At 38.7% G+C, this 23,415-nt stretch overlaps 1 protein-coding gene and 2 long non-coding RNA genes across 10 annotated transcripts in view; 2 read left to right on the top strand and 1 right to left on the bottom strand.

The window, feature by feature from the left end:
• Positions 1-10: 10 nt before the first annotated feature.
• On the top strand, positions 11-1,322 carry LOC111097006. 2 transcript variants are annotated; one of them, XR_005363164.1, is made up of 3 exons: positions 11-184; positions 1,039-1,154; positions 1,263-1,322. It is a non-coding gene; the product is annotated as an uncharacterized LOC111097006 (long non-coding RNA). The 2 variants fall into 2 exon arrangements; XR_005363165.1 differs by having other exon boundaries at positions 11-940.
• An 8,508-nt stretch (positions 1,323-9,830) lies between these two features.
• On the bottom strand, positions 9,831-13,667 carry LOC111097005. The gene is made up of 3 exons (XR_005363163.1): positions 13,498-13,667; positions 12,886-12,936; positions 9,831-9,950 (listed from the first exon to the last, which is right to left on the bottom strand). It is a non-coding gene; the product is annotated as an uncharacterized LOC111097005 (long non-coding RNA).
• A 306-nt stretch (positions 13,668-13,973) lies between these two features.
• The window catches only part of SEC23A (SEC23 homolog A, COPII coat complex component), an 85,371-nt gene continuing 75,929 nt past the window's right edge, over positions 13,974-23,415 (top strand). For 6 of the 7 annotated variants that reach the window (XR_005363161.1, XM_038544559.1, XM_038544555.1 and 3 more), the window contains exons 1-4: positions 13,974-14,191; positions 20,772-21,013; positions 22,962-23,019; positions 23,220-23,306. Coding sequence is in view for 6 of the 7 variants with exons in the window: in XM_038544559.1 (XP_038400487.1) it covers positions 20,793-21,013; positions 22,962-23,019; positions 23,220-23,306 (366 nt within the window). In the remaining variant the exon portion in view is untranslated. Of the gene's footprint in view, positions 14,192-14,473; positions 14,496-20,771; positions 21,014-22,961; positions 23,020-23,219; positions 23,307-23,415 lie in introns of those variants that run through there. The other variant, XM_038544556.1, reaches the window with a different exon arrangement.

Genomic DNA, 23,415 nt, shown 5'->3' with positions numbered 1-23,415 from the left:
AGACCTTAAGTGCGGAGTCTAAGGGGGCGGAGCTTAGGCAGTGTAATTGCGCTTGAGGAAGCCGGCCGGTTGTCCCAGACTTAAGGCTCGGGTGGTGTAAGGAGACGGTGAAGTTTAGTTCCTTGCAGAAGTGGTCCTGAAGTGTTTCTGCGTGTTTCCCTCTGTTCTCTCTCCTAAGGCCAGGGTAAACACTGAGGATTATTAAGCTTTATGCATCTGCAGTAGTAAGGGATCCTTGGATATCTTTTGAATTAATGAACAGTGTTATTGTAATTACCATTTATTGAGCTCTCTCTCTCTATATTTTTAATTGTCTACAAGAAATCCACTTCATTTAGTTGAGCTCTTAAACCCCTGGTAGACATATCACGTATGTTTCCTCGTTTAGTTTTTACACCAACTCTTTGAAGTAAGTGGTATTATCCTGGTTCTGTAGGGGAGCAAATCGATATAAAGAAGGGTTAAGTACTACAACTGTGACTTTCACTCCCACAGTGAGACAGAGGGTAGAAGAGCCATTTCCAACCCAGATTTATCTGATGCCAAATGAATGAAATATTAATTTTCCAGAGAAATTTCTTGCGCTTGGCTACTTGAAAGATCCCTTTGTATTTGCTGGAAATGAATATTAGTCGTTGAGTAGACATCGCTTTCTTCTTCTTCTTCTTCTTCTTCTTCTTCTTCTTCTTCTTCTTCTTCTTCTTCTTCTTCTTCCTCTTCTTCCTCTTCTTCCTCCTCCTCCTCCTTTTTCTTGAGAGATCTCTTTGTTTAAATGAGTAGTGAAAGGATAAAGCTAATGCCAATACCCAAAAGTTACCATGATTAATCTTAGGGCCAATCTTGTGAGGTAGGTACTATTATCTCCATTTTACAGGTGAGGAAACATGTCAGAAATGGATTAAGTAACTTGTGCTGGGCGACATTCCAAGGAACAATGAAGGTTATATCTGATTCTTTCTAAAGAAGCTCTGAGTAAATATAATTGACTTTTATTTCCTAAGATTATGTTTATTTTTAAAGCTTTTTTTTTTTTTAAAGCACTGCCTTTAGCTTGCAAGTAATTGATTTCAAAACCAGAATGTAACTTTCTCATTTGAAGATAAAGTGAGGACAGTTCCTGGGTTAAGACCTAAAGGAATTTGTGCTTATGAACTGTAAGTAAACAATTGGGAGATTCAGAAACACACTACTTGACTGCAAACTAGAAGGTTATTTGGTTAAAAATGTTACTGATTTTTTTTATTTTTATTTATTTATGATAGTCACAGAGAGAGAGAGAGAGAGGCAGACACAGGCAGAGGGAGAAGCAGGCTCCATGCACCGGGAGCCCGACGTGGGATTCGATTCCGGGTCTCCAGGATCGCGCCCTGGGCCAAAGGCAGGCGCTAAACCGCTGCGCCACCCAGGGATCCCAAAAATGTTACTGATTTAGTAATAACTTTGTATGGTGACAGAGGTGGAAACTACACCTATAGAGGTGAGCATTAAAAGTTTGTGTGTGTGTGTGTGTGTGTGTGTGTGTGTTTAACTGATTTTGGAAGAAACAAAGTTAAAGAGAAATATGGAAACTCTTGCCCCCAAACATTTTGGTAATAATAAAGAAAAGATTAGAAAACGTAAGTGATGACTTCATTTCTGGATTTTCTTACAATTTTTGTGGAGGAGGGGAAACTAATTTGTTAGCAATTTCCACCTATTTTTTGGATAAAAGACCTAGAAGACTACCTACCAAAGGAACAATGCTTAATACTGGATTTCGTGTATAAGTAGGTGGCAGAATTACACATAGATGAAGAAAAAAAAAGGAGAAGAACAGTGGGATGGAACAAAGGTTGTCCTTGGAAATAATTATTTTCCAAAAGAAGAGGAGAGTAATAAAGTACATGAATGATTTGAAATGGTTCTAAAATTTTGAATACACAGGAACAAATTCATTCAGGAAAGAGGAAAGTAAGGTAAAAATTTGTAAGGATTGGGGCACTTAGGTGGCTCAGTGGTTGAACATTTGCCTTTGGCTCATGTCGCGATCCTGGGGTCCTGGGATCAAGTCCCGCATCGGGCTCCCTGCATAGAGCCTGCTTCTCCCTCTGCCTGTGTCTCTGCCTTTCTGTTCTCTCATGAATAAATAAATTAAATCCTATTTTTTTTTTTTTTGTTAAGGGTTGCTTTCTGCTAGTGTAGTGGAGTAAGAAAGCTTTGTACTGGGAGACAAAAAGGGAAGGCTTCAGATATGCCCTATTTGGAGGCTGTGGCATGGGAAAGCTGTAGGTTAGATATTGTAGGAGAGGCATAATTTCTCCTCCACACTCTTAGGGTTTCTGGCTAGGCCTAATAATTAAACTGACATAAGACTCCTTAATAGGAGAAAAGCATGCAAATTTTCTTTAGTCTTTCTTTCTTTCTTTTTAAAAAAGATTTTATTTTAGGTCATATATATATACATATATATACACATACATATATATGACTATATATATATATGCCATATATATATGCCATTGTCCATTTGTATATTCAATCTCAGCAGGTAGAGGAAAGAGTTTATTCAGGGAGTTATTACTAGAAGAAATAGGTCATGCTGGAAAAATTGGAAGGAGGTCAATATGGCTGATGCATAAAAAGTATAAGGAGTGAATGGTGCTGGACAGGGTTGTGAGAAATGTAGCTGTATATAGTTATGTCTAGAGAACCTTCTTACTGTGTGCTGGGGGCTGTCAATGCCCTCCAACCAAAGACTACCAGAACACTCCTAGAGTCACATGATTATTGACACTAGGGTATGTCTCAGAAGAAGGATACTATAACTTATCATAGGATTTGGGCCTTGGTGATTTGCGGATGGTGGAGCTTTACTGTCAGGAATTGGGTATAATTCTGAGTCTGACTGCTGGTTAAAAACCTATGGGTGATTTTTCATGCTTGACCATAGCAGTTAAAAAGGCTTTCCCTGGGAAGGCTTCACAGGGGGAAACTGCCCTCCTCATACAGACTTGGTGCACACCCCGTGCATTGCAGTCTCTGAAGGGAGTTGCAATTAGATTCAGTCCCTCCTGGCTGGCCATGCTCTTATGCATAGTTGCATTCCTAGCCAGATGTCTTCATTTGGAGATCTCCTTATTGGGAAATTTACCCACTCTCCCAGTACCCAATACTTTACTACTATTACCACCCTTTCCTCCCAACCCATCACAACAGCCTTAGTTCCATAAATCTGCAGAAAACACTGGTTAGGGACTTCCTCAAAAGTGAGATGATCCCCAAGTTTGCACTGATCCACCTGACCCTCAAACAGTGGGAGTGATTAGAGGCTTCACTGTTAATTCTGTTTTGGCTCATTGTTGCTTTAATTGCCTACTTTTGACATTTAGCTGCTCAATTATTTCTCTAGCTCATTTGAGCATACAAATTCTGTGATTATATATCTTAATACTTCTTATATAGGAGGTAAAAGGGAAACTAATGGTATAATTGGTAAAGAAGAAGCAGTACTCAAAATAGGTCAGGAAGATATTTGGTCATTTTGTGTCTTGGACAATTTTCTTGATTTGTCTGAGTTCAGACACTAATACAGAGTTGTCTTGTTTTCATCTTGATACTTCAGGGACACTAAGTGGCCTTGTATGATGTTGGTGTGCTGTGAAATGGTTTATATTCAATAGGAGAATGGCGGGCCTTGCTGTAAATGCCAGCCAGGACAGCTCCTGACAACAGCTAGGCACAGTTGATAGAGTGAGGCCCATTTCAGGCTCTTAGAATCTGCTTTTCTTTCTCAGGGCTAAACATTTTATCTAGATTATTTCATTTAATCCTTACAATGTATTGTTACCCTAAGTGGTAGGCTTACAATATCTTCACTTTCAGATGACAAAACTGTGGCTCAGAAAATGTAACGGGACATGCCTAGCTCACACAACTAGGAAGTGGATGGAGTTGAGATTCTGTCCTGGGTGGTCAGACTTAATGAGCCATTGTTGTAAATCACTGTTTCACAAGGTACAGCTCAATAAAAATAAGTAGCTAAATAGAGCCTTTATGACCTATTGGTCACAGGGTAGAGAGAGGCAATAAAAAGATAGATACAAGGAGAATGTAGTCTTTTTTTTTAGATTTTATTTATTTATTTAAGAAAGTGAGCACATGGGGCAGAGAGTGGTAGAGGGAGAGGGAGAAGCAGACTCCCTCTGAGCAGGGAACCCTGTGCAGGGCTTAATCCCAGGATCCTAAGATTATGACATGAGCTGAAGGCAGATGCTTAACTGACTGAGCCACCCAGGTGCCCAGAGATTCTAGTCTTAGTACACACCCTGTGGGCAGGAGCAGTCTCTTTAATCTCTGTGTCTCTATGTCTCCATCTCTTTATCTGAGACTGCTTTCCTCCAACTTTGGGGTCCAGATCCACAAAGAAGACTACAAAGCTGACTTGATACCAGTAAATCAAGATGAGGGCTAGTTTAATTATAGGACACGAAACAAAACTAAAACTTTATCCCTCTTTTAAAGCAAAAACACAAATCTAGTTCCTCCTTTTGATTACTTCTTTTTTTTATTTTTTATTTTTTTATACTTCTTTCCTTTTTTAAGACTTCATTTATCTATTAATGAGAGGCAGAGAGACAGAGAGAGAGAGAGAGAGAGAGCAGGCGGAAGAGACAGGCAGAGGGAGAAGCAGGTTCCACACAGGGAGCCTGACGTGGGACTCGAACCCGATCCCGGGTCTCCAGGATCAGGCTCCAGGCTGAAGGCAGCGCTAAACCACTGAGCCACCCTGCTGCCTAGTTCCTTCCTTTTAAGGTAGAAGTTCCCTTCTCTCCTACATGAGTTTTAATAATTCTTATGTTCTTTACAAATCAAATGAAATATTAATTAAAAAGAAGGGGCACCTCTCTGTTTCAGTTGATAGAGCATGTGACTCTTGATCTCAGGGTTATGAGTTCGAACCCCATGTTGAGCATGGAACCTACTTAAAAAATAAAATAAAAACCCTGTGTGTATAAAAAGGAAAAAAATCTGTCGGTAGATAACTATGATTTGTTTCTTTGGGTCACTATAAATGGTTTAAGAGTAGATCAAAATATTTCATTTGTTTAGTTTGATTAAATAAACTCTTAGCAATCATTCTGGCATTGGGCAGAGTGGCAGGATGAAGTGATGTTGGAGAATAATACTGATGGGGTGCTCTATGGAATAGAAATGCTTGCTGTTTGAACAAGAGTTAGAAAGTTTAAAAGGCAAGTCTTCTCAGCATTTAAAGGGGAAAAGACAAGCATGAAATGAAACTCAGTGTTGTAGGTTTTAAATGGGCATCAGCGCTTTGTCCTTGGATATACTATTTAACCTCTCTTATCTTTACATTCATTGTCATATACAAGGATTAGACCAATTATCACTAAGGTCTGTTTAAATTTGGATTCTGTAACTCTCATGTGTAATTTATAAGTTAGTCTTATTTGTTATTACTCTGTCTAATGAGATTATAGTAATTGTGTGTGCAGACTACAGCATCTGACACATAATATCCTATATAAATGGACTTGACACACTACTGATGTTGAAAATTTAAAGTTAGAACAATCTGGATTATTGCTTTTTCTAGTGAGTACTACAAAGACAGGTGGTGACATACAATGTCACCATCTGAACAAATGAAAGAGAATCCATGTTAGAAAAAAACCTACAAGCACTTTATTTATACTAGAAAATAGGTTAAACCAAAAAGAAAAAGTACTGGGGAAAGCTCCATCTGGTGGTGGCTGTATAAAATTCCAAGAAATTTACATTACTATATTTTCCTTGACTATCTTCAAAGTTCTGGAATCTTCAGTTTAGAGACATTTGTGGGTTCAGAAGCAGGCAGGAAAATATTGGTTGTTACACATTAACTAGTATTTAAGGTAATTAATGACTGGAAACAAAGTCATAGGGTATTTAGAATACTTGATCCCAGATAATCCCCGGAAAAAAGTTCCAAGGTCAAATATCTTTGGGAAATGTATTTAAATCCTGCACTTAAAGATCCACAGTGAAGATTAGCACATTAAAACCTCTGACAAATCAAGAGACCTATTTTATACAATTTAACTGGTATTTCCAGACTTTGATTATAGAACCTTTCCTTCTCTCTTGCTGTCTCTCTTTTTAAAGATTCATTTATTTATTTTGTGGGGGTAAGGAGAGACAATGAGAGAGGGAGAGAGAATCTCAAGCAGACTCCCCACTGATTGTGGAACCGAATGCAGGACTGGATCTTATGACCCTGAGGTCAAGACCTGAGCTAAAATCAAGAGTTGAATGCTTAACCAACTGTGCCATCCAGGCACCCCACCCCATTCCCCCTCTTTTTTTTAAAAGGAGATAGAAGTTTATTTAATACACTGCAAGGAGCGGTGGGTAGGACAGCAGAGAAGAGGCTGTCTGCCTGTCTCTCTATTTAATATTCTCTGGCATTTTGAGAAATGCCAATTTGAGAAAGTAATGACCTTAGAGTATTGGCTTTTTAAAAAAGAATTTTGTTTATTATAGCATTATCTGCAATAGCCAAATTGTGAAAGAAGCCCAAGTGTCCATTGATAGATGAATGGGTAAAGAAGATGACATATGTGTGTGTGTGTGTGTGTATGTATATACAATGGAATATTACATGGCCATAAAAAGGAACAAAATCTTGCCATTTGAAACAAAATGGATGGATCTAGAGAGTATAATGTTAAGTGAAATAAGTCAGAGAAAAACAAATACCATACTATTTCACTCATTTTATTCATATTTCACTCATATGATTTTACTCATATTCATATGAAATCAAGAAACAAAACAAAGAAAAAAAGAGACAAACCAAAAACTAGACTCTTAACTAAAGAAAACAAACAGGGTTATCAGAAGGGTAGTAGTTGAGGGGATGGGTGAAAATGGTAAAAGGTATTAAGAGTACACTTATTCTGATGAGCACCAAGTATCGTATGGAATTGTTGAATCACTAAATTGTACACCTGAAACTAATATGATCCTGTATGTTAACTATACTTGAATTAAAAAATTTTTAAATAATTAGAATTATAAAGAATTTTGGGGGGGAACTTATGTCAGATTTTATATTTTTATAGTTAATGTCAAAACAGAAAAATGATCAAATATTTATTTATTACTTATTTAAATCAATTAGCCAACATATAGATCATTAGTTTCAAATGTAGTGTTGAAGAATTTGTCAGTTGTGTATAATACCCAGTGTTCATCACATCACGTGCCCTCCTTAATGCCCATCACCCAGTTACCCCATCTTCCCACCCACCACCCCTTCAGCAACCCTCAGTTTGTTTCCTATAATTAAGAGTCTCTCATGGTTTTTCTCCCTCTCTGATGACTTCCCATTTAGTTTCCCTCCCTTCCTCTATAATCCTTCACATGGTTTCTTATATTCCAGGCAAATAAAACTATATGATAATTGTTTTTCTCTGATTGACTTATATTGCTCCGTGTAATACCATCTATCCTTGGCAATGTAAATGGTAAGTATTTATCCTTTCTGATGGCTGAAAAATATTCCATTGTATAAATTACCACATCATCTTTATCCATTCATCTGTCAATGGACATCTCGGCTCTTTCCACAGTTTGGCTATTGTGGACATTGCTGCTGTAAACATTGGGGTGCAGGTGTGCCTTTGGATCACTATATTTGTGTCTTTGGGGGTAAATTCCTAGTAGTATAGTTGCTGGGTCCTAGAAAGCTCTATTTTTAACTTCTTTAACTTGAGGAACTGTTAAAGAAAAAACTGTTTTCTAGAGTGGCTGCGCCAGCTTGCTTTCCCACCAGCAGTGTAAGAGGGTTCCTCTTTCTCCACATTCTCGCCAACATTTGTTGTTTCCTAACTTGTTAATTTTAACCATTCTGATTGATGTAAGGTGGTATCTCATTGTGGTTTTGATTTGTATTTTCCTGATGCCAAGTGATGTGGAGCATTTTTTCATGTGTCTGTCGGCCATTTGTATGTCTTCTTTGGTGATATGTTCATGACTTCTGTCCATTTCTTGACTGGATTGTTTGTTTTTTTGGTGTTGAGTTTGAGAAGTTCTTTATAGATCTTGAATACTAGCCGTTTATCTGATATGTCATTTGCAAATATCTTCTCCAGTTCGTAGGTTGCCTTTAAGTTGTATTGACTGCTCCCTTTGCTATGCAGAAGCTTTTTATCTTGATAAAGTCCCCAAAATTCCTTTTTGCTTGTTTCCCTTTCCTTTGGGAATGTGTCTAGCAAGAAGTTGCTGTGACCAAGGTCGAAGAGGTAGCTGACCATGTTTTCCTCTAAGATTTCTATGGATTCCTGTCTCACATTTAGGTCTTTTCATCCATTTTGAGTTTATCTTTGTGTATGGTATAAGAAAATGGTTCAGTTTCATTCTACATGTCGCTGTCCGATTTTCCAGCACCATTTATTGAAGGCATTGTTCCTTTTCCATTGGATATTCTTTCCTGCTTTGTTGAAGATTAGTTGACCATACAGTTGACTGTATGAGAATCCATTTCTGAGTTCTCTATTTTGTTCCTTTGATTTATGTGTCTGTTTTGTGTGATAATACCATACTGTCTGGATGATTATAGCTTTGTAATATAGTTTAAGCCTGGCATTGTGATGCCACCAGCTTTGGTTTTCTTTTTCAACATTCCTCTGGCTGTATGGGGTAATGATAATAGTTTTTTAAAAAGATTTATTTGTTTATTTGAGAATCGTGGAAGGGGCAGAAGGAGAGGGAGGAAGAGTCTCAAGCAGACTCTGCTGCTGAGTGCATAGCCCAACAATAATGTGGGGCTTGATCTCACCATCCTGAGATCATAACCTGAGCTGAAATCAAGTCAGATGCTTAACCGACTGTGCCACCCAGGTGCTCCTAATAATAATAATGATAATAATAATAATAATAATAATAATAATAATAATGATTGTTTAGGTTTTCATGCTCATTCAAGAACATTTAAGGAACAATTATTTTATGTCAGGATCTATTCAAGGTGGAGTAATTAAAGCAAACAATTATAATCAGTTGCATGTTGGTAAATGTTTAATAAATAGCCTTAAGATTCACATACTAATATCAAATGCCTTGGGCCAAGGATGTGTATAAATTAAGTTAGAAAGCCAGAGAAGTTTGCTTTAGGAGAATCTTCCCTTTCTCCAATTCCTAGTCTAACTCTCCTTTCCCAGGCATTCAAGATGTTTTCCATTCTGTCTCTTCTCTTCCTCAAATCAAAACCTCCTAATTTCCAGTATCCCAAGAAAAATAGTCTTCACCATTTATAATTTGAGTCCAATGGCCTCTTAAATTTTTATAACTTTATATAATTTCATGAGTGATTTATACAGATTAAAGGGATATTCAATAAAGCTGTTATGAAATGAGTAAAGACATAATGGAAAACAATTTTATTAGAAATTTAAATAAGTATCTAAATATATCAAATCCCAATTTTTATTCCACATTTCCTGGTTTTGAAGACATACCCAAAATGGGTGATGTCCTCTGAATGCAACTGTGATGCATGAGTCTGGAACATACCTATCTTACGAATAATGATTGCAGATTGCAAATACATCACTACTATATCCTAGCTAATTGTTATTTCTGGTTCTTCATGCATTTGTATCATCAAAACACAGAACTTGAAGAGTTTTTTGAGAACTTTAAAGGCTCATAATTTTGTTGAAGAGAGGATAACCATCTTCTTTGCTCCCTAAATGCATAACTTTTGTATTTTTAGTTTTATAAATAAGCAAGCAACCCAAAGAATTTAAAAAAAACATTTTAAGAAATATTTTATTTATTTATTTTAGAGAGAGGGAGAGAGCATGCAAAATGGGAGGGATAGAGGGAGCGAGAGAATCCTCATGTAGATGCCCCACTGAGTGCAGATCCTGACAGGGCTTGATCCCATGACCCTGCAGTCACAACCTGAGCTGAAATAAAAAGTCACATACTCAATCGACTGAGCCACCCAGGCACCCCAACCCAAAGAATTTTTAATTTCTAGGTTATCTATATTCTTCCTATCATCTTTGTATACATGACTGCCATTATTAGAATTTGTCCACATAGGTGTCATATCAATTTATCCATATAAACATCATAAAAGATAAAAGAATACTGTTATATGTGCTCATAAGAAAATGAGATTATCCAGATTATTTTTGCAAAATATTGTGTAATCAAGTTGTTCCTTTTGAATGAATAACTGGATGACAATAACATGTTTCTTTTGTGTCCTTAGAAATAATATTAGCTTTTAAAAAAAGGAGGGATACAAACCATAAGAGACTTTTGTTTTTAAGATTTTATTTTATTTGTTCATGACAGAGACAGAGAGAGAAAGAGGCAGAGACACAGGCAGAGGGAGAAGCAGGCCCCATGCAGGGAGCCCAATGTGGGACTTGATTCCAGGTCTCCAGGGATCACAGCCTGGGCTGAAGGCGGCGCTAAACCGCTGAGCCACCAGGGCTGCCCCCATAAGAGACTTTTAACAATACAGAACAGAATGTTGACAGAGGGAGGTGGGTGGGGGTGGGCTACATGGGTGATGGGTATTAAAGAGGGCACTGTGAAAAGCACTGGGTATTGTATATAAGTGATAAATCACTGAATTTTATTCATATTTTCACATAAAATCAGTGAATTTACTGCACTCTATGTTAATTAACTAAAATTTAAATAAAAAATCTAAAAAACTATCAAAAAAGAAATAATATTAACTCATTGATACTTGAGTTTGAGAAATTCTTCTAGGACATAGTAATCTAAAGATTCACAGTTTAAGATTTCACTATCATTATCAGGGTCTAGACTGCTGTTCTCTGTATCTCTGCATTCATCTTCCAAATTCTGAATTCTTACCTATATTTATTGAAAACTAAAAACATAGTACAGAGAACTTGAAAGATGCTGTAGTATTTTGGGCATTGCAAGAAGAAAATGCAATAGTAATGACCTATTTCACTATTGAGTCCTCTTTGATAATTCTATTGTTCTTCAATTTCTTGTTATTTTAGTTTTTTTAAAGAAGAGCTTGAGTAATTTATGAGTAAAAAATTCCATGGATGAAGAATTAGCAGAATGTTTTTTTTAAGATTTTGTTTATTTATTCATGAGAGACAGAGAGAGAGAGAGAGAGAGAGAGAGAGGCAGAGACATAGGCAGAGGGAGAGGGAGAAGCAGGCCCCCCATAGGGAGCCCCATGTAGGATTTGATCCCCCAACTAGGATCACGCCCTGAGCCAAAGGCAGATGCTCAACCACTGAGCCACCCAGGTGTCCCAGAATGTTTCAAGATAGAGAAAAATAATATTACTAAGGTCCCATCATATATTCTAAAATTACAAGAGTCCAATGGACCCATAAGGCAATTGCAAAAAAAATAAGTTTCATTCTATTTTAAAAAATGATTTCTCTATTCTTTGGAAGAACTCTAAGAAAGAATAAAAGTCATGGTCATGAAATATGGATTCTTACATATAGAACTCCAAAAAGAGAAAACTCTAGAAAACTAAAGTTGGGTCCAATAGATCTTGATGCTATCTATATCTGAGGGTTAATCTCAAACTCGTTCATCTTAAAGTTCATAGACAGACATAAATAAATATATTGCCCATCCTAACATCTATTTCATTGTTATAGGGAAGGAAGGCTTTCTTCAGTTAGGAACAAGGGATTTAGGACTTCTTAGGCTTCATTGAGCTGCAAGGCAAAGATGCATTTCTGGGGGGACCATAAAATGAATGCAATTATCAAAGGTGCTATACTTTGGTTTATTCTTTACTGAATTCCAGGTACCGTGTGGGTCCTCTCACCTATGTCTATTGACCCTACTCATTCTTGGATCTTGCTTCTTTTTGTGAATGTCCTTATTTTACCTTTTTACCATTGCCCACAGCTGTTTACTTGCTGCGCTTTCAGTCAAGAATCCTCATTAAGGTAGCATCCTGAACTCACTTTATTTGCAGGCCTACACTGAATTTTGATGTTTGATTCCCATTTCCTCTTCAGGATTGTATTCAAATTTGACAAGCAGAAAGCATCCTCTTCTACCTTACAAACAGCCTTAGCATACATATTATAGGTAGAGAATATATATTTTGTGCACATCTTATTTCTCAACTATAATGGAGAACAAGGATTTGATCTTTTTTCCTACTCCTTAAAATGCTTATAAAGCTAAACTTGACAAGAGTTTTGGTGTTGTCATATCTGGAGTTAATTCCATGAGCAACCCCTCACTTAAGGATGGGGTGCCTGAGACCGCCAAGCTCTAATGTCTTTCCAACCTGTTTCTATTTTTTTTTTCAAATTTTTAAAAATGTTTATTTCCAGATTCCCAAAGAAATCACCATCTCTAAGGTGTCGAGTCCTTCTGAATTTTGAAATTTAAATTGCCAAATTGCTCTACTAAACATTATACAGATTCACACTCCCACCTGTAGGGATATGTACTCTCTACTACACTGTAATTAGTGCTAGATGTTATATTTAAAAAAAAACAAAACTGTTTAATTATGTAGGATTTTTCTCTCATAATTACTTTATTTGGCAATTCTGATTATTAGGCTGGGCATTAATTTCATGTTTATTAATCATGTATTATTTTTTTAATTTATTTATTGGTGTTCAATTTACTAACATACAGAATAACCCCCAGTGCCCGTCACCCATTCACTCCCACCCCCCGCCCTCCTCCCCTTCTACCACCCCTAGTTCGTTTCCCAGAGTTAGCAGTCTTTACGTTCTGTCTCCCTTTCTGATATTTCCCACACATTTCTTCTCCCTTCCCTTATTTTCCCTTTCACTATTATTTATATTCCCCAAATGAATGAGAACATATAATGTTTGTCCTTCTCCGACTGACTTCACTCAGCTCCAACCTGTTTCTAGTTCTCCCAGTTTGCTCAGCTGTTTTCTTTGCAAGAGAAGCAGAAAAGGCGTTAAGATTAATCAGCGAGAGGGATCCCTGGGTGGCGCAGCGGTTTGGCGCCTGCCTTTGGCCCAGGGCGCGATCCCGGATACCCGGGATCGAATCCCATGTTGGGTTCCCGGTGCATGGAGCCTGCTTCTCCCTCTGCCTGTGTCTCTGCCTCCTCTTTCTCTGTGACTATCATAAATAAATAAAAATTTGAAAACTAAAACTTGAACCCTAAAATTAAAAAAAAAAAAGATTAATCAGCGAGAGATTGTAGTGGTGAGGAGGAGGGATGGCACATGCAGTGTAGGAGAAAAGAGGTGGACTGTCTAGGAATACAAAAATCCAACGTACAGGCCAGGGATTTTGGCCGGCTCTGCCTATGTCATATCACCAGCATTGCTACTGTACCTGGCACATGGGCGTGTTCTGTAAATAGTTGTTGTACTATGTGAAAAAACGAACTTTTAACTTTTTTTTTTTTTTTTTTTTTTTAGGGGAGATGTGATTTTGTGGTTCTAGGAGTCAATTGGGGCCCTACAGGAGAGAACGTCCTCTTACCCGACGCGCTTCTCTCTGAGAGTTGAGTCTGAAAGGGAACAGAAGTTCCCACCCTGGCCTGCAGCCCTTAGGGATTGGGATCTGACGTGGCTCCGGGGAACCGGTTAAGGCGCTCCAATTCCCCAGGGGTCCTTTTCCCTCCGAGCGGTCCCCACCTAGGTTAGCCCCGCCCCAGGTCGGTGCACGCCCCTTCCCCGCCCCTCCCTCCCTCCTCGTCTCCTCTCCCTCGGCTCCGTCCCCGCTGCCCACCCTTCCCTTTAGTCCCCTCATCCGGTAGCCCCGCCCCCAGCTCTGTCCCCGCCCCTCCCCGCCCCTCCCTCCTCCTCGTCTCCTCTCCCTCGGCTCCGTCCCGCTGCCCACCCTTCCCTTTAGTCCCCTCATCCGGTAGCCCCGCCCCCAGCCCTGTCCCCGCCCCCTCCCCGCCCCTCCCTCGTCCCGGGGCCCTCTCCCGGCTCCGCCCCGGCGGGTCCCGCGGGCTCTCCTTCAGTTCCCTGGCGCGGTCGCCCCGCCCCCCTTCCCCTTGACGTGGCAGAGGCGGCCCCAGCCATGTTGGCCCAGCGGAGTTCTGCGCGGCGGTCGGGGGCGGGGCGGCGCCGGCCCTGATTGCAGTAACACGGCTGCTCCAGGTCGGCAGAAAGGACCGATTTTGCAAGGCGGTGGCCGCGGCTGGCGCGGGTCTCGTCGGGGGCAGTTGGTAAGGACTGACTTCGGGCTGCCTCCCCCCAGCTCCCTGGAGGGGCCGCGGGCCTTCAGCGGAAAGCGGGGGAGGGGAAGCTGTGCGGCCGCGGGCGGGCGGGGGTGGGCCGGGGGCCCTGGGGTCGTGCCCGCTCTGCCCCCTTGGTGCTCCGGAGCAGGCGGGCGCGCCGGCGGCAGCGACCTATGAATCCTGACCCCTTCCACCTCTTACTCACCTCCGTGCTTCGTTGTTTCGGGGCCTGGGGCCTGGGGGCCCGGGAGCCCTCGAGCCCTCGAGCCCTCCCCACGCTACCCTGAATAAGGTAGGAAAGACAGGAGTCGAGTGGAAAACGGCAGTTCAGTATCCCGCCCAGCACCCACCCTCGCCTGCGGGGCGATCCGCCTTCCTCGCCCCAGCCTCACCGCTCCTGGACACTCGGGCTTCTTGGTTCTTACCTTGCCTGATCTGAAGTGCCCTAGACTTTGAACCCAGGTGACTTCGTCACCGGTAGTTCGGCCTTGGGAGTCAAAGGGGATAAGGAGAATTAAGTGCTAGGTAAAGCTAACGCCTTAGGCCTCGATTACTAGCAGGGTGCAGTTTTCAGATGGGACCAGTCTTTTCTGTTGTACCGTTTTCCCGTTTTGGTGGGAAAGGAAAAGCATTAGTCGATCCTACGTACGTGTCATCTTTAGTGTATGTTGAATTCACGTGAATTTCCTCAACCTCCACCCCGCAAAGCCGTGTATAACTAGCCAAATTAATTTGGTTTAAAAAGGTTTTAGATTTAAATATGGATTTAAATACAAATGTTAAGTCTTCTCTCTCTTTTCCAGTAGTCTAATTAACATCGTTTCAGGAAGTCTTTACAACTGAAAAGTAGAGAGGCACAGTTAATTGTTAAATACATCTGATTTGGAAGAAACTCAAATTCTACTTGTAATTTAGGATATTTTTCACTTAGGATCTATAAAAGTGCTAAAATTGAAATATGGAAAACTTACAATTATTATTGATTAGGAAAAGCTTTAAAAATACTGTGGACATGTATTTGATATGCTAGATTAAAGAGACATAATACTTTGCTTCTTTGCTTTTAGTTCTACCATGAGAAATTATTTAAAGTAAGTCTCACTGGTTATAAACTGTGGGGAAATAAGATTTCTTTAGTATAGTCTTTTGTGTTTTGTACCACTTAAAAAATATATTACGACTAGTATTTTAAGTCTCCATCCTATAGTGTCTGAATCATATTTATTCGGTTTTAACATAAGATTAGAGGACAGACTGCTGATCAAATAATGACATTTTATAAAAAGCTATTTGTAAAAGGAATTTATTTCAGATATACCATTATTGGATATGGGGCCCTACATGGAAAGTTTCATACTAGAATTAGTAATTTTGAAATTGAGCAATTCCTACCTTGGAGAGGTGGGGGAGGTATTGTGGATGGACATGTAATTGGACTATTTAAAATTAAATAGGTGGGACTTTTTCAAAATACTCCTGGAAAGTGAGAATATGCAAAATAAAATAGATGTGATTTAGTGAACAAATACAATCTTAGAGCAGAGAGGTTGAAAAGAAAGTGGAAAAGGATGGTAATTGTGTTCAAAATACACAGGTTATATTTAATATGTCATGATATATTTTGTGTTTTGTACTATAAAAAGTAAGGATGTTACAACCCAGCCTTGTTACTTGTAGAAACTGAAACCTGGCTATTGTGTGTAGATGTCTTTATGCTTTGTCTCATAGAGCCTTTCTTTACTAGGCTTTCTGAATTAAGACCTACTGTTCTATGACCTTGGTTCTTAGAATCCTTTTAGACTCTTAAATATTATTGAGGATCCGCTCCAAACTCCCCCTCCTCCTCCCCAAATCCCATGCCTGCCTTAATAGAAGACCGGTGGATTTTCTTTTCTTTTCTTTTCTTTTCTTTTCTTTTCTTTTCTTTTCTTTTCTTTTCTTTTCTTTCTTTTTCTTTTCTTTTCTTTTCTTTCTTTCTTCTTTTCCTTTCTTTCCTTTCCTTTCCTTTCCTTTCCTTTCCTTTCTTTTCCTTTTCTTTTCTTTTCTTTTCTTTTCTTTTCTTTTCTTTTCTAATCTTATTTATTCATAAGAGACACAGAGAGAGACAGAGACTTAGGTAGAAAGAGAAGCAGGCTCCCTATGGAGAGCCTGATGTGGGACTTGATCCTAGGACCCTGGGCCACGACCTGAGCCAAAGGCAGATGCTCAAAGGACAGATGGATTTTCATATTTACTTCTGCATTCAGTGTTTTGTGATACATTATTCTGCTTGAATTGTATGAAAGAAATCTGGCCTCATATAGATATGTAGTTGGAAAAAGGAGGAATATTCTAATCGCTTTTTCAGATAATTGTGCATATTCTTCTTTCATATTACATTACAACCTGTTAGTTGATTCAGAAGCCAAGGGTTAATAGCTATGTGAAATCTGAAATCTTAGGAATGAACTTTTTGTACTCTGTTGCATTAAAATTCCCATTTTTCTGTCTTGCACTGTGAGTGGATCTTTATCCATGCATGATTTGGTAACATCATGAATTGATCATTTGGGAAACTTTGCTTCTCTGAACAAAGTATATTTTCCAAATGTTGACATGTTTCATTATACAGTAGAAAACTCACATTAATATCACCACCGATCTTACCAGAAAAATCTTTAAATATTAGCAAGGTGTGAAGCTCATAGTCATGGATACAGGTTTTCAAAAATTTTGATATTTTCTTGGAAGCTGGGATTTTATCTTTGTTGTTAACTACTGTCAGTTATTTTCCAGGTAACAGGTTCACTTCATTGATTACAGAGGAAATGTATGCCACATACTTAAGTACTAGTTATGTACCATTTTTGAAGAATTGAGAAAAGAGTCAAAACATTTTTTGTGTTTTTGTGGTTTAGATGAAAAACCTTGATTGGTCTAATATTTTAATGCTTTTTGGTGATGCATATTTTTTAAACTTTTAATTAAAAATTTTTTTGGGGGGGCACCTGGGTGGCTCAGTGGTTGAACATCTGCCTTTGGCTCGGTCGTGATCCTGGGGTCCTGGGATTGAGTCCCACATCGAGCTCGTCGCAGGCTCGTCGCGAGGAGCCTGCTTCTCCCTCTGCCTGTGTGTCTGCCTCTGTATGTCTCATGAATAAATAAATAAAATCTTTCAAAAAAGTTTTTTTTTTGGTGATGCATTTTAGGTTATATAGGTTAGATTATACATGCAAAAATGGGAAAACTTCATTTTTTAAAAAAGATTTTATTTATTCATGAAAGACGGAGAGAGAGAGAGAGAGAGGCAGAGATAGAGACACAACAGAAGGAGAAGTAGGCTCCATGCAGGGAGCCTGACCTGGGACTGGATCCAGGGTCTCTAGGATCAGGCCCTGGGCTGAAGGTGGCGCTAAACCGCTGAGCCACCCGGGCTGCCCCTGTTTTTTTGTTCTGTAGAAATAATAGGAGGGATTGCATAGTCCTGGAGTTTGTATTCACATCTGTAGCATGGAAGCTGTTGGCTAAAAACTGGATTTTTCTCCCAGAAAGGTTGTTTCTCCTTTAAAACTGAGGTTGGCATCTAACTGCCCTCTGACTATTCCAGACCTTTGTTTTATCATTATGTTTCAGCACACACTTTTTTTTTGAAAACTCGTACTATCCTTTTCAAATCTGGCTTCTATAATTTGTCTTGAAGATCATCTGTTCTTTTTTTTTTTTAAAGATTTTATTTATTTATTCATGAGAGACAGAGAGAAAGAGGCAGAGACACAGACAGGGAGAAGCAGGCTCCTTGAGGGGAGCCTGATGGCGGGACTGGATCCTGGGACCAGGATCATGCCCTGAGCCGAAGGCAGACTCTCAACCACTGAGCCACCCAGGCATCCTGAAGATCATCTTTTCTAAACAAGTTTAGTTATCTTAGGGTTCCTCTTTTTTCTCTCATCAACCTTTGAAAAATATGTGTTCGCTTTTGATTAGCATACAATTCTCTTGTTGTCTCTGAGATTCTGATAGGAAATACAGTGTTTAATTTTTCTTTTATTATTTTTAACAGATATACTTAATTTTTCTTTCTCTTTTTCTTAAAGATTTTATTTATTTATTCACGAGAGACACAAAGAGGGAGGCAGAGACATAGGAAGAAGGAGAAGCAGGTTCACCATGGGGAGTCCAATGTGGGAACTCGATCCTAACACCCCGAGATCACACTTTGAGCCCCTTGAGCCGAAGGCAGCAGCTCAACTGCTGAGCCACCCAGGCGTCCCAACATTCTTACTTCTTTTAAAGAAAAGAAAATTCTTAGCTGCTAAAGAAGAGAAATACATAGATATGTTAAGCTTCGCTTTCTGTAATTTTTATTATCAAAGTCTATTTGAAAAAAATTTTTTTTTTTTATGATAGTCAAACAGAGAGAGAGAGAGAGAGAGAGGCAGAGACACAGGCAGAGGGAGAAGCAGGCTCCATGCACCGGGAGCCCGACGTGGGACTCGATCCTGGGTCTCCAGGATCGTGCCCTGGGCCAAAGGCAGGCACTAAACCGCTGCGCCACCCAGGGATCCCTTGAAAATGTTTCTAAAATTAAAATGATTATATTCAAATGCTTTTTTTTTTCAAATAATACCCTTTCTTCAGTTACTTTTTTTTTTTAAAGATTTTATTTATTTATTCATGAGAGGCACAGAGAGAGAGAGAGAGAGAGATAGGGAGAGGCAGAGACACAGGCAGAGGGAGAAGCAGGCTCCACGCAGGGAGCCCGACATGGGACTCCATCCCAGGTCTCCAGGATCACGCCCTGGGCTGAAGGTGGTGCCAAACCACTGGGCCACCGGGGCTGGCCTCTTCAGTTACATTTTAGAATCAGTTCCTCATCCTATATTGTCATTCATTCTTTTTTTTTTTTTTTAAGATTTTATTTATTTGACAGAGAGAGAGTGTGCACACAAAAGGGGGAGTGGCAGCAGAGGAGAGGGAGAGACAGGCTCCCCACTGAGCAGAGAGCCTGTAGTGGGGCTTGATCACAGGACCCTGAGATCATGACCTGAGCTGAAGGCAGTTGCACTTAACCAACTGAGGGGGGCGCCCCTCCCCCTCTTTTAAAAGATTTTATTTATTTAATCCTATTGTCATTCTTCGTTACTTCAGGGTCTATGTTGGCTCTTTTGGCACCCTACCTTCATAATTCTTCAGTTCTTTTTTTCTTTTTTTTTTTTTTTTTTTAAGATTTTTATTTATTCATGAGAGACATGGAGGGTGGGGGGACAAGGACACAGGCAGAAGGAGAAGCAGGCTCAACACAGGGAGCCTGACGCGGGACTCGATCCCAGGTCTCCAGGATCAGGCCCTGGGCTGAAGGTGGCGCTAAACTGCTGAGCCACCTGGGCTGCCCTGTAATTCTTTAGTTCTTGATATCTTTTATTTCTCCTACAAATCTTTTGGCCAGCCACAAAAGTACTTCAAATTCTATCCTCTCAAAACATTAAATTTTATTTGTTTATTTGTTTTTTTTAAATTTTTATTTATTTATGATAGTCACAGAGAGAGAGAGAGAGAGGCAGAGACACAGGCAGAGGGAGAAGCAGGCCCCATGCACCGGGAGCCCGACGTGGGATTCGATCCCGGGTCTCCAGGATCGCGCCCTGGGCCAAAGGCAGGCGCCAAACCACTGCGCCACCCAGGGATCCCCTCAAAACATTAAATTTTACAATTTCTTTTCTTCACTAATCACTGTTGTAGTTTTAGTTTGAGAATGTTGGATAGAACTGTTGCCTAGGCAGGAGAGCTGGCATTCTAGAAAGGCAGTAGGAGAGAAACAAGATGGAGATGTCTGTTGATATTGGGCCCTAACCAGAGCTGCATCCTCCTCCCCCTAATAAATTTAAATGATTATATTGAAATCATATGTTTCAAATTAGAGTTTAAAATGCTCTCCTAAGTTGGAATGATAAAAATATTCTGAATTAAGTTTCTGCAAAAGTCAAATGGCATAGGGATTACCACTTGTCAGGCATTTTATTTATGGATGCCACAAATGGTCTTATATTTGCACAATAAAAAAATTACCTGTCTAAAATAGAAGTACCTGGTTTCAGAAAAATGTTTTTGTTATGCACTATTAAGTATTCTCTTCTAGCAAGGTTAGTGGAAATTTGTCATCTTCTGGATAGAAAACCAAATGAGCTTTAGAATTTGTTTTTGGTAATCTGTTTATTAGAATAATGTAATTTACAGGGCTGGTAGGGAAAACACAGGATCTAAATTTTCCCCCATCTTTGAGTTTCTTTCCTATGCACCCTTACATAAATAGGACACTTATTTTGCCTTTTTTTTTCCTGTAGTCTTTTTTTCAAGAGTTTTTAATAAAAAAAGGATAAAATACCTCTTATAAGGCATAATGAGCACTGGGTTCAGTAGAGTCATTATTTTGTTGTGAGTCAGGTTATTGTTGCTTGCTAATTTTTTTTCTGAGATAAATACTTTTTTTTGGTTATGATTTTTCATGGATTAATATTGCTGAAAGTGGGAAAAACATGCTTAGTTTAGTTTTCCTTAAGAGGATTTTTAAACATCTTTAATTTTGTTGCAGAAATAATCATCAGACTCTACAATGACGACCTATTTGGAATTCATTCAACAAAATGAAGAACGAGATGGAGTCCGATTTAGTTGGAATGTTTGGCCATCAAGTCGACTGGAAGCTACAAGAATGGTTGTTCCAGTAGCAGCCCTATTTACACCACTGAAGGAGAGACCTGATTTACCACCTATTCAATATGAACCTGTTCTGTGTAGTAGGACCACTTGCCGTGCAGTTTTGAATCCTTTATGGTAATTAAAATACATTTAAAAAGTAACGTGGCAATATGATTTAAAAATATAGTTTCTTATTTATATAAAAATTTCTTTGTTTTTGTTATAGTTATTTTTTCAAAGTAGGATATAGTCAAATCCAAAAAGCTGTAAAATTGAAGGATATTCTATTTGTAGTGAGTTGATAAGAGACCAAAGGTAAAGTTGTCACTTTATTAACTGTTAATCCTATCACTAATATCTCTAGATACTGGTGCTGGCTGTGTGTCATTAGACCCATGTTGTGTCCTTAGAAAAGTCATAATTGAGTGGTATGGTGTTTGAGAATGTTATGATTTCTTAATGCATAAACCAGAATTTCAAGAATCCTCTTTTATTCCTCTTTCTACACTTTCTCCCCAACCAATCCACTAACAACTCTGATTCTGCCTCTAGAATGTTACTGATTCTCTTATATTTAGTCTCTTCTCTACTAGTACACTCTACTTTAAGATATACCATATTTTTTTCTGGACAATTTAATTATCCTCTTATATGGTCACCCTGTTTCCATTCTTGTCTTTCAGCAGTTTATCCAGAAGCTAGAGTGTTACAAATGGATATCAGATTATTAAAACATTTCAACAGTGTTTTATTATACTTGGAATGAAAAATCCAAACTTCTTGTCAAGACTCCTAAACCATACATCATCTAGCCTTTGTAATGTTTCTTTTTTTTTTAATTTATTTTTTATTGGTGTTCAATTTACTAACATACAGAATAACCCCCAGTGCCCATCACCCATTCACTCCCACCCCCCGCCCTCCTCCCCTTCTACCACCCTAGTTCGTTTCCCAGAGTTAGCAGTCTTTACGTTCTGTCTCCCTTTCTGATATTTCCCACACATTTCTTCTCCCTTCCCTTATATTCCCTTTCACTATTATTTATATTCCCCAAATGAATGAGAACATATAATGTTTGTCCTTCTCCGACTGACTTACTTCACTCAGCCTTTGTAATGTTTCTGCTTTCATCTTAAATTACCCATTTTCTTTATTGTTAATAACTACATTATATCTTACCCTCTTTCTGATCCTTGAACATACCAAATTTATTCCTACATTGAAACTTGTGCAATAGCTATATATTCTGCCTGGATTACTCTGCCTGGATTGACTAGTTCCTTTTAATTTAGATCACATTTCAGTTGTTTATTTAAGAAGGCTTTCTTTTAAAGTAGCCCTCCCAAACACATTCTCACACCCTGCTTTGTTATCTTTAATCTCTTAGTATCACTATCTGAAAGTATTTTCTGTGTTTGTGCATCTACTTTCGTATTGTATGTCTTTCTGTTCTATAATATAAACTTCATAGTAACAGGGATCTTTGATTTCTTGTTTATTGCTGTATCACCAGTACCTGGAATAATGGCTTGTACATACTAAGCATTCAGTAAATATGTTTTTTGAATTAAATGTTTTCTTTTTCTTAAACGTTTTATTTATTCATTCTTGACACACACACACACACACACACACACACACACACACACACAGAGGCAGAGACACAGGCAGAGGGAGAAGCAGGCTCCATGCAAGAGCCTGATGTGGGACTTGATCCCAGGACTCCAGGATCATGCCCTGGGCATGAAGGCAGGCGCTCAACCGCTGAGCCACCCAGGGATCTCTAGAATTAAATGTTTTCTAGATTTGAGTGTAGAATTACTAAATCATTTGAAGAAAAAAGTATTGTCTTAATTTTATTAGTATTTACTATATATTAGAAGTCGTGTTCATTTAAGTAACTTGTTATGTTAAAAGCATGAATTAGATGTTGACAACATCTAAAGGTAATGGCTTTTAAAGGTCACTTTAAGTATTAGTTTGAATGTGTTCATATTTCATAAAGAAATTAATTTTATTGAAATTAGGATCATTGTACACTTGAACTGAAACATGAGCTCTTTTGTATCTTTTCTTAAAACAGTCAGGTGGATTATCGAGCAAAACTCTGGGCTTGCAACTTTTGTTATCAAAGGAATCAGGTAAGAAAACCCCTAATGCATATGTTAATGCTTTGATACTAGTGTAAATATATAAAAAAATGCACATTAAAATAAAGGTGAAATAATTTTTCATACAATAAATACTTTTTAGTAACTAAATGATAAAATTATTTGCAGTTTAGAATTTCATTACTCTTTCTGGAAAATAATTTGTTAAAAATTTTTTTTTTTCTCCATAGTTTCCACCTACTTATGCTGGTATATCTGAACTGAATCAACCTGCTGAACTTTTACCTCAGTTTTCTAGCATTGAATATGTAGTTCTGGTAAGAACATAAGAGTAAATCCTGAAGAAAGTTTTAACTATCCAGTAATTTACTTTATACCAAAATAATTGTTAATTTGAGATAACTTAAAGAGCATCATTCTTGATTC

Source organism: Canis lupus, chromosome 8 (genome assembly GCF_011100685.1).
Source record: "Canis lupus familiaris isolate Mischka breed German Shepherd chromosome 8, alternate assembly UU_Cfam_GSD_1.0, whole genome shotgun sequence".
NCBI classification, from domain to species: Eukaryota; Metazoa; Chordata; class Mammalia; order Carnivora; family Canidae; genus Canis; species Canis lupus.
This window is presented reverse-complemented; position numbering and strand designations above follow the sequence as displayed.